The 13,454-nt window shown below is 39.5% G+C and overlaps 1 protein-coding gene across 2 annotated transcripts in view; it reads right to left on the bottom strand.

Moving 5' to 3' along the window:
* The window catches only part of LOC137418438 (uncharacterized), a 67,150-nt gene that overhangs the window by 6,327 nt on the left and 47,369 nt on the right, over positions 1–13,454 (bottom strand). For both annotated transcript variants that reach the window (XM_068104495.2, XM_078781954.1), the window contains exon 3: positions 1,272–1,335. In XM_068104495.2, coding sequence (XP_067960596.2) covers positions 1,272–1,335 — 64 coding nt within the window. The remainder of the gene's footprint in view (positions 1–1,271; positions 1,336–13,454) is intronic.

Raw genomic sequence — 13,454 nt, forward strand, 5'->3', positions numbered from 1 at the left:
GGAAGGGGGTGGGGGTGGAATTATGTCGCTGGATGTAACCACTGAATAGTAATTAATGTTGTCCAGTGAAACGACCCCAAAGCCCTTTTAGTCCCTAAAGTCGAGTATATAGTCTAAGGGTCTAAGGTGGGCTAAACTCTAAAGGGTTTAAGAGGTCAAAAGGGTCTAAATACTCCAAAGTGTTGAAAGAGTCTTAAAAAGGATTTAAAATGTTTAAATGAGTCTACATGGGTCTATGTAATCTAATGGGTCAAAAAGATATATTACAATAGTAGCTAATCCAGTTGAAGGAGTATAAAGGATCTAAAGGGTCCAAAGGGGTTTAAATGTTGAAAGTGTCAAAAGGATCTTAAATGGTCTAAAGGGGTCTAATGAGTTAATAGATCAAAAAGATATACTGATGTAAAGGGTCTATAGGGGTTTATAGTGAGTGGTTCTCATAGGGTCATTAAGGGGTATGCATGTCTGTGGGGGTCCAAGGGGTCCAAAGGTATAAAGGGTACGTTTCAAAAGTAGTTAGGTTCTAACGGGTTTAAAGGATGTAAATGTCTAAAGGCATCTAAAATGTCTTAAAAGGTCTAAAAAAATGGTCTTAAAAGATTGAAGGGGTTTAAAGGGTTTAAAGAATCTTAAGTGGTCTCAATGTCTATGGGGTCAAAGGGGCCAAAAGGTCTAAAGGGTCTAAAGGGTATGTTCCAAAAGTAGTTAGGGTCCAACAGGTCTAAAGGGCTCAAAGGGTCTAAAGGGTCAAGGGGTCTAAGCATTGGCGAAGGGGTCTTAGTGGGTCGAAAGAGTCTTAAGGGGTCTAACGTGTCATAGGGGTCTTAAAAGGACTAAAAAAGGACAATGGACTGTCCCCTCCTTGCACCACCCCAACTCTGCCTTTTTCCCATTCTTCAAAGCAAGAGGACATTAATGACATGAAGGTGAAAATTTAACAAAGAGGATAAATTAAATTATGATAAAGATACAATTAAATGAAGAGGTTAAAATTAAATAACGACGAAACTTAAATATATATTCAATTCACAATCTCGTGAAATGATGGAGGCGACACAGCTAAAAGTTGAGTTGGTGACAACAGAATAAAAATAGGGGTAATGTCCCTGGGCTCACCTGGGAGAACCAGGAAAACACGAGTAGGCATGGATGACCCACAAACTTTAGTCCTTTCTGATACAAGAACCCTGACCACCTTCATCTACACCTCCTTTGCTAACAAAACAATACCACCCCAATGTCCCCCTCCCACCATCACCCACATTGCTTACATTTTCTGACACAAGAAGAGAGCCTGTTCGTAAGTCTGAATCCAATCGAGCCCATCACCCCAACCTGCAGACACAGCATAAAGAGAGACAAGACAGGACAACTGGCAATCATGGTATTCACATCCGGCATCATTGAGGAAAATAAACAAAAACATACGACAGATATGACAAGGCTTACATATCATCAACTTTCCTTTAAAATATTACACATCATCAACTTTCCTTTAAAATATTACACATCATCATCATTCAAAAACACAACATCAATATCACACATTCAATTACACATCATCAATATCCCCTTACAACATTACACACCATCAATATCACATATTCAATTACACATCATCAATATCCCCTTACAACATTACACACCATCAACATCACACATTCAATGACACATCATCAATATCCCCTTCCAACATTACACACCATCAACATCACACATTCAATGACACATCATCAATATCCCCTTACAACATTACACACATTCAATGACACATCATCAATATCCCCTTACAACATTACACACCATCAATATCACATATTCAATTACACATCATCAATATCCCCTTACAACATTACACACCATCAACATCACACATTCAATGACACATCATCAATATCCCCTTACAACATTACACACCATCAATATCACATATTCAATTACACATCATCAATATCCCCTTACAACATGACACACCATCAATATCACACATTCAATAACACAACATCAATATCACACATTCAATTACACATCATCAATATCCCTTTACACCATTACACACCATCAACATCACACATTCAATTACACATCATCAATATCCCCTTACACCATTACACACTATCAATATCACACATTAAATTACACATCATCAATATCCCCTTACACCATTACACACCATCAATATCACACATTCAATTACACATCATCAATATCCCTTTACAACATTACACACCATCAATATCACACATTCAATTACACATCATCAATATCCCTTTACAACATTACACACCATCAATATCACACATTCAATTACACATCATCAATATCCCTTTACAACATTACACACCATCAATATCACACATTCAATTACACATCATCAATATCCCCTTACAACATTACACACCATCAATATCACACATTCAATTACACATCATCAATATCCCCTTACAACATGACACACCATCAATATCACACATTCAATTACACATCATCAATATCCCTTTACAACATTACACATCATCAACATCACACATTCAATTACACATCATCAATATCCCCTTACAACATGACACACCATCAATATCACACATTCAATTACACATCATCAATATCCCCTTACACCATTACACACTATCAATATCACACATTAAATTACACATCATCAATATCCCCTTACAACATGACACACCATCAATATCACACATTCAATTAGACATCATCAATATCCCCTTACACCATGACACACTATCAATATCACACATTAAATTACACATCATCAATATCCCCTTACAACATTACACACTATCAACATCACACATTCAATTACACATCATCAATATCCCCTTACACCATTACACACCATCAACATCACACATTCAATTACACATCATCAATATCCCCTTACAACATTACACACCATCAATGTCCCCTTACACCATTACACACCATCAACATCACACATTCAAGTACACATCATCAATGTCCCCTTACACCATTAAACACCATCAATATCACACATTCAATTACACATCATCAATGTCCCCTTTACAACATTACACACCATCAACATCACACATTCAATGCCACATCATCAATATCCCCTTACACCATTACACACCATCAACATCACACATTCAATTACACATCATCAATATCCCCTTACAACATTACACACCATCAATATCACACATTCAATTACACATCATCAATATCCCCTTACAACATTACACACCATCAACATCACACATTCAATTACACATCATCAATATCCCCTTACAACATTACACACCATCAATATCACACATTCAATTACACATCATCAATATCCCCTTACAACATTACACACCATCAATATCACACATTCAATTACACATCATCAATATCCCCTTACAACATTACACACCATCAACATCACACATTCAATGCCACATCATCAATATCCCCTTACACCATTACACACCATCAACATCACACATTCAATTACACATCATCAATATCCCCTTACAACATTACACACCATCAATATCACACATTCAATTACACATCATCAATATCCCCTTACAACATTACACACCATCAACATCACACATTCAATTACACATCATCAATATCCCCTTACAACATTACACACCATCAATATCACACATTCAATTACACATCATCAATATCCCCTTACAACATTACACACCATCAATATCACACATTCAATTACACATCATCAATGTCCCCTTTACAACATTACACACCATCAACATCACACATTCAATGCCACATCATCAATATCCCCTTACACCATTACACACCATCAACATCACACATTCAATTACACATCATCAATATCCCCTTACAACATTACACACCATCAATATCACACATTCAATTACACATCATCAATATCCCCTTACAACATTACACACCATCAACATCACACATTCAATTACACATCATCAATATCCCCTTACAACATTACACACCATCAATATCACACATTCAATTACACATCATCAACATCACACATTCAATTACACATCATCAATATCCCCTTACAACATTACACACCATCAATATCACACATTCAATAACACAACATCAATATCACACATTCAATTACACATCATCAATATCCCTTTACACCATTACACACCATCAATATCACACATTCAATAACACAACATCAATATCACACATTCAATTACACATCATCAATATCCCCTTACAACATTACACACCATCAATATCACACATTCAATTACACATCATCAATATCCCCTTACAACATTACACACCATCAACATCACACATTCAATTACACATCATCAATATCCCCTTACAACATTACACACCATCAATATCACACATTCAATAACACAACATCAATATCACACATTCAATTACACATCATCAATATCCCCTTACAACATTACACACCATCAACATCACACATTCAATTACACATCATCAATATCCCCTTACAACATTACACACCATCAATATCACACATTCAATAACACAACCTCAATATCACACATTCAATTACACATCATCAATATCCCCTTACAACATTACACACCATCAATATCACACATTCAATAACACAACATCAATATCACACATTCAATTACACATCATCAATATCCCTTTACACCATTACACACCATCAACATCACACATTCAATTACACATCATCAATATCCCCTTACACCATTACACACTATCAATATCACACAATAAATTACACATCATCAATATCCCCTTACAACATTACACACCATCAACATCACATTCAATTACACATCATCAATATCCCCTTACACCATTACACACTATCAATATCACACATTAAATTACACATCATCAATATCCCCTTACAACATTACACACCATCAATATCACACATTCAATTACACACCATCAATATCACACATTCAATTACACATCATCAATATCCATTTACAACATTACACACCATCAATATCACACATTCAATTACACATCATCAATATCCCTTTACAACATTACACACCATCAATATCACACATTCAATTACACATCATCAATATCCCCTTACAACATTACACATCATCAACATCACAAATTCAATTACACATCATCAATATCCCCTTACAACATGACACACCATCAATATCACACATTCAATTACACATCATCAATATCCCTTTACAACATTACACACCATCAATATCACACATTCAATTACACATCATCAATATCCCCTTACAACATTACACACCATCAACATCACACATTCAATTACACATCATCAATATCCCCTTACAACATGACACACCATCAATATCACACATTCAATTACACATCATCAATATCCCCTTACAACATGACACACCATCAATATCACACATTCAATTACACATCATCAATATCCCCTTACAGCTTACACCATTACACACTATCAATATCACACATTAAATTACACATCATCAATATCCCCTTACACCATTACACACTATCAATATCACACATTAAATTACACATCATCAATATCCCCTTACAACATTACACACTATCAACATCACACATTCAATTACACATCATCAATATCCCCTTACACCATTACACACCATCAACATCACACATTCAATTACACATCATCAATATCCCCTTACAACATTACACATCATCAATGTCCCCTTACACCATTACACATCATCAACATCACACATTCAATTACACATCATCAATATCCCCTTACAACATGACACACCATCAATATCACACATTCAATTACACATCATCAATATCCCCTTACAACATGACACACCATCAATATCACACATTCAATTACACATCATCAATATCCCCTTTCAGCTTACACCATTACACACTATCAATATCACACATTAAATTACACATCATGAATATCCCCTTACAACATTACACACTATCAACATCACACATTCAATTACACATCATCAATATCCCCTTACACCAGTACACACCATCACCATCACACATTCAATTACACATCATCAATATCCCCTTACACCATTACACACCATCAACATCACACATTCAATTACACATCATCAATATCCCCTTACAACATTACACACCATCAATATCCCCTTACAACATTACACACTATCAACATCACACATTCAATTACACATCATCAATATCCCCTTACAACATTACACACCATCAATATCACACATTCAATAACACAACATCAATATCACACATTCAATTACACATCATCAATATCCCTTTACACCATTACACACCATCAACATCACACATTCAATTACACATCATCAATATCCCCTTACACCATTACACACTATCAATATCACATATTCAATTACACATCATCAATATCCCCTTACACCATTACACACCATCAACATCACACATTCAATTACACATCATCAATATCCCCTTACAACATTACACACTATCAATATCACACATTCAATTACAAATCATTAACCTCCCCTTTCAATATTACACATTATCAACCTTGCTTTAAAATATTACACAATCCCTTACACGTCATTAACCTCCCCTTACAATATTCCACATTATCAACCTTGCTTTAAAATATTACACAATCCCTTACACATTATCAACTTTCCCTTACAATATTACACATTATCAACTTTCCCTTAAAATATTACACAATCCCTTCCACATCATTAACCTCCCCTTTCAATATTACACATTATCAACCTTGCTTTAAAATATAACACAATCCCTTACACATCATTAACCTCCCCTTTCAATAATACACATTATCAACTTTCCCTCACAATATTACACAATCCCTTACACATCATTAACCTCCCCTTACAATATTCCACATTATCAACTTTCCCTCACAATATTACACATTATCAACCTTGCTGTAAAATATTACACAATCCCTTACACATCATTAACCTCCCCTTACAATATTCCACATTATCAACTTTCCCTCACAATATTACACATTATCAACCTTGCTGTAAAATATTACACAATCCCTTACACATCATTAACCTCCCCTTACAATATTACACATTATCAACTTTCCCTCACAATATTACACATTATCAACCTTGCTGTAAAATATTACACAATCACTTACACATCAATAACCTCCCCTTACAATATTACACATTATCAACTTTCCCTTACAATATTACACATTATCAACTTTCCCTCACAATATTACACATTATCAACTTTCCCTCACAATATTACACATTATCAACCTTGCTGTAAAATATTACACAATCCCTTACACATCATTAACCTCCCCTTACAATATTACACATTATCAACTTTCCCTCACAATATTACACATTATCAACCTTGCTGTAAAATATTACACAATCCCTTACACATCATTAACCTCCCCTTACAATATTACACAATATCAACTTTCCCTTACAATATTACACATTATCAACCTTGCTTTAAAATATTACACAATCCCTTACACATCATTAACCTCCCCTTTCAATATTACACATGATCAACTTTCCCTCACAATATTACACATGATCAACCTTGCTGTAAAATATTACACAATCCCTTACACATCAATAACCTCCCCTTACAATATTACACATTATCAACCTTGCTTTAAAATATTACACAATCCCTTACACATCATTAACCTCCCCTTACAATATTACACATTATCAACCTTGCTTTAAAATATTACACAATCCCTTACACATCATTAACCTCCCCTTACAATATTACACATTATCAACCTTGCTTTAAAATATTACACAATCCCTTACACATCATTAACCTCCCCTTTCAATATTACACATTATCAACTTTCCCTCACAATATTAAACATTATCAACCTTGCTGTAAAATATTACACAATCCCTTACACATCAATAACCTCCCCTTACAATATTACACATTATCAACTTTCCCTTACAATATTACACATTATCAACCTTGCTTTAAAATATTACACAATCCCTTACACATCAATAACCTCCCCTTACAATATTACACATTATCAACTTTCCCTCACAGTATTACACATTATCAACCTTGCTTTAAAATATTACACAATCCCTTACACATCAATAACCTCCCCTTACAATATTACACATTATCAACTTTCCCTCACAATATTACACATTATCAACCTTGCTTTAAAATATTACACAATCCCTTACACATCATTAACCTCCCCTTACAATATTACACATTATCAACTTTCCCTCACAATATTACACATTATCAACCTTGCTGTAAAATATTACACAATCCCTTACACATCAATAACCTCCCCTTACAATATTACACATCAACTTTCCCTTACAATATTACACATTATCAACCTTGCTTTAAAATATTACACAATCCCTTACACATCATTAACCTCCCCTTACAATATTACACATTATCAACTTTCCCTCACAATATTACACATTATCAACTTTCCCTTAAAATATTACACAATCCCTTACACATCATTAACCTCCCCTTACAATATTACACATTATCAACTTTCCCTCACAATATTACACATTATCAACCTTGCTTTAAAATATTACACAATCCCTTACACATCATTAACCTCCCCTTACAATATTACACATTATCAACTTTCCTTTGCAATATTACACATTATCAACCTTGCTTTAAAATATTACACAATCCCTTACACATCATTAACCTCCCCTTACAATATTACACATTATCAACTTTCCCTCACAATATTACACATTATCAACCTTGCTTTAAAATATTACACAATCCCTTACACATCATTAACCTCCCCTTACAATATTACACATTATCAACCTTGCTTTAAAATATTACACAATCCCTTACACATCAATAACCTCCCCTTTCAATATTACACATTATCACTTTCCCTCACAATATTACACATTATCAACCTTGCTTTAAAATATTACACAATCCCTTACACATCATTAACCTCCCCTTTCAATATTACACATTATCAACTTTCCCTCACAATATTACACATTATCAACCTTGCTTTAAAATATTACACAATCCCTTACACATCATTAACCTCCCCTTACAATATTACACATTATCACTTTCCCTCACAATATTACACATTATCAACCTTGCTTTAAAATATTACACAATCCCTTACACATCATTAACCTCCCCTTTCAATATTACACATTATCAACTTTCCCTCACAATATTACACATTATCAACCTTGCTTTAAAATATTACACAATCCCTTACACATCATTAACCTCCCCTTACAATATTACACATTATCAACTTTCCTTTGCAATATTACACATTATCAACCTTGCTTTAAAATATTACACAATCCCTTACACATCATTAACCTCCCCTTACAATATTACACATTATCAACCTTGCTTTAAAATATTACACATCATCAACTTTCCCTTAAAATATTACACAATCCCTTACACATCATTAACCTCCCCTTACAATATTATACATCATTAACCTCACGTTACAGCATTACACATCATCAACCTCCCCTTACAACATTACACATCAACACGCCTTTACACAATTTACTTTGAAATTTACATAATCTGCTTTACACATAATCAGTAAGACAGTACTTCACGAACAGTAAGCACACTGTTAGTATGGTAAATGAGGAACTCTTTTCGTCGTCGACACAATTATTTTCTTGGCGACGAGTCATCCAATTAAACATTTACTCTACGTTTGGTTACTTCTGGTTGCATACAAAACTTTGTGAAACAAACAGCTTTAATGCAGAGATTAAAAATCACCAAACCGTGAGAATCTGAAATTATATACAAATCAAAGCAATCGGAAGAGAATCTTACTCAGCATCCCAGGTAATGATTTCTTCCCTGAAATACCGCTCTTGCCACTACCTCAAACTCCTCTAACCCCTTCACCCCCAACTTGTTCATTTGGCCATCAAAATAAATCGGTTTGACCAATTCTGGTCTCCATATGAACCCATGGCTCATAATGCATGGAACCCAGGTTCAAATCCGATAGAGATGCAAGAAACAGATTCAAATTACAAAAATATTAAATCAGGAAAACAAAACATATGATGTATATAATATATTGTTGTGGATATGAGGATTGTGTTTTTTTTATTGTGTTTTTTATTATTAGTGCTTTATTCTGGACCCTCCTTACTCCAGTTATGTATAAAGGTCAAAGGGCGTCCCATAATTAGGTCATAAACAATCACGTCAGCCAATCATAGATTTCCCCCTTTGTTGATAGTTATATCTTTATTATGTGTATTAGGGTTGTTGTGGAAAACCAATCAGATCCACACAACTTTAGTCCAACGGGTTGGTTTAATTGCATTTAGATCATGACATCATCCTGTAGAGTAGGAAATACAATCAGTATACGATGTGACATCACATGGGACCATTCATAACATTCAATGCAAGCAAGCTGGATATTCTATGCAGGCGTACCGTTAGCGAGTCTACTAGATGTAACGTGTCACAGGAGAAGTCTCGGAGCTCCGTCCGCAGCAGCGGGTCTTATAGTCACGCCCCTAGTGGTGTCAACGAGCAACGAGCATCACCCCGGGTTCAGTACGAATACGATTTCACTACATTCTCCCCCCGTCAGAATTATACGGCAGCGCGGCTAAAAGCGAGTGAGCGTCAGCACGAATAGGGTGCGGAACATCAGTCGACCCAACCGTATCGGGCCGGGCGGCGAATTTCTCTGCCAGCACGCGTCCGAAATTCCCCGGGTACGGCATCACGTATCCCTGTGTCCCCGGCGTCGGAGGCGCCAACAGGGTCGGGTGACGAAGGGGGTAACTCCAAGTCGTCGGGCCCAGGTAGTCTCGGCGAGGGGAGGGTCGGTAGACTTTCGGCGATGGGAGCGTCGGGAGAGGCCATAGTCTCATAGATGGGTTCGATCGGTTCGTCCGATTCCCTACTTAGGTCGTCGACCCCGCAAGGGGCAAGGTGACGGACGGAGACAGTAGTCTCACGACCATCAGTCGTCATCACACGAGCATGCTCAGGATTAGCCTGGAGAATCTGCACTTTGTCCACTAGGGGGTCGTACATGCTCGCGCGAACCGCCCGTTTAAGGTAGGCCGGCCCGGGCCCAGCGAGCCAACTGGGCAAAGACCGTATACACCCCGAGCTCCTGGGGTGGTGGAAAAGTCGCTCGTGGGGAGTTTGGTTGGTTGCCGTACTCAGGAGAGCCCTGATCGAGTTCAACGCCGCAGGTAGCGACCAAGCCCATTTATCGAGGCCCCGGCCGAGGGTCCGGAGGTGGAGCATGACGGCCCTCCAGATAATCCCGTTGAAGCGTTCGATCTGCCCATTAGCCTGGGGTCTGTACGGCGTGGTGTAACTAGAAGCAATGTTATTTTGGAGCAGATAGCCGCGCACCTCCTGAGACAAGAAGACTGCACCCCGGTCGGTATGGACATAGGCCGGGTAACCGAACATTGAGAACAAGTTCTGTAAGCATCGCATCACCGTGGCAGCAGTCATGTCCGCGCACGTATAAGCAAAGGGGAATCGCGAGTACTCATCAACGATAGTGAGCAGGTAGCGAGAGCCGCTCGACACCGGCAATGGGCCCTTGAAATCCATCGCCAAGCATTCCCACGGGCGTGTAGCCTTCACCAGAGTCCCCATGGGAGGGTTATAGAAACGCGGTTTGATTTCCGCGCAGATAGCACAGTCGCGACAGATACGGCGGATATCGTCAATCGAGTATGGGAGATTCCCACACCGCACAAAATGAGCGAAACGCGTTATGCCGGGATGGCCCGCCGTGGCATGCAGCACCCGTAGGCCCTCCAAAGAGGTGATACCCGCACATGTAGCCGGTCGTGATAAGGCATCGGCGGCCTGGTTATCCTTCCCCGGGCGATATTTGATGGTGTAACAGAAGTCGGCGAGTTCGATACGCCAGCGAGTGATTTTCTCATTCTTAATGCGCTGGGCGTGTCAGGTGTCGTACATGAACGCAACGCTTTGCTGGTCCGTGATGATTTGGAAGCTCCGCCCGAGTAAGTACGGGCGCCATCGCCGAATAGACTCGACGATCGCATACGCTTCCTTTTCAACGGACGAGTGTCTCCGCTCAGCGGTGGTAAGAGTCCGTGAAAAGAAAGCCACGGGACGCCCCCCTTGGGAGAGGGTCGCCGCAATGGCCTGATCCGAGGCGTCACTTTCGAGGACGAACGAGCCGCTCTCGTCGATTGTCGCCACGGCGGCTCGGGCGATGTCGGCCTTAAGGCCTTCAAAGGCCGCCAAAGCGGCCGGATTCAGGGGGAAGGTGTCGCAGGCCACGAGGGGGCGAAGTTTCACGGAGAAACTTTGCACCCATTTGGAGTAATGGGCGAACAGCCCAAGGGCGCGCTTCAGGGACGCCCGATCACAGGGAGGGGCCATGTCGAGCAAAGGTCGCAGACGCTCCTTATCCGGAGCGACAGAGCCATGGGTCACGGTGTACCCCAGAAGATCTATCGTGCGTAGGGAGTATTGGCACTTATCTTCGTTCATAGTTAAGTGATACCGCTGCGCGACCTCAAGGAAGCGCTTCAGATTAGCATCATGGTGCCCTTGGTCATATCCACAAACCGTAAGATTATCGAGGTAGACGAAAACATCGGTTAAGTGCTCCCGCGCAACGAGGTCATCCATGGCCCTCTGGAAACAAGCGACCCCGTTCGTTACCCCAAAAGGCAACCGCGTAAATTGGTACAACCGCTGCCCCGACTCAAAGGCGGTAATAGATACGATCCGCCCTAGAGATAGGGATCTGGTGGTACGCACTACGGAGATCGAGAGTGCTATAGACCGAATACTGGGACACCTGTTGCACTAGCGCGTCCATCCCCGGAAGGGGGTAGGCATCCAGCTGTGTAAAGCGGTTAATCGTTTGGGAATAGTCGATTACCATGCGTCTGCGATGGGCCTCGCTGCGCACCACCAAGACCTGGGCGCGCCACGGCGACCTACTAGGTTCTATGATGCCGTCTTTCAAGAGCTGAGCCGTTTCATCCGCAATGAATTGCATGTCTGCGCGAGAGTAGCGCCGTGATTTCACCGCGACAGGGGTGCAGTCGGAGGTTAGATTGGGGAACAGCGAAAGCGGCTGGACGTCCATTTGCGCTAGGGCGCACACCGCAAGCGCGTCGTCCGCCCCCACAACAAGCGTGTCAGGCCCACCAAACTCCATTACCAGACGTCCATGCAGCTTAAGAAAATCATGTGCTAACAGAATATCAGCACATAAAGCGGGTAAAACCATAAGGTGTACATCAGGGAAAACCCGTCCCTTTAGCACGAGTTTCAATCGGCATTCCCCCTTCGTGCTGAGTCGAAGCCCCTGGGAAGCCATGAAGATCCGTCTCGTAGACCTCCAGATCCGCCATCCATGCCTGAGCACAAGTCGCTGGTCGATGAAACTATCCGTAGACCCTGTATCCACCAAGGCTCGAACACAATGGCCTTCG

Source organism: Myxine glutinosa, chromosome 7 (assembly GCF_964187855.1).
Source record: "Myxine glutinosa chromosome 7, kmMyxGlut1.1, whole genome shotgun sequence".
NCBI classification, from domain to species: Eukaryota; Metazoa; Chordata; class Myxini; order Myxiniformes; family Myxinidae; genus Myxine; species Myxine glutinosa.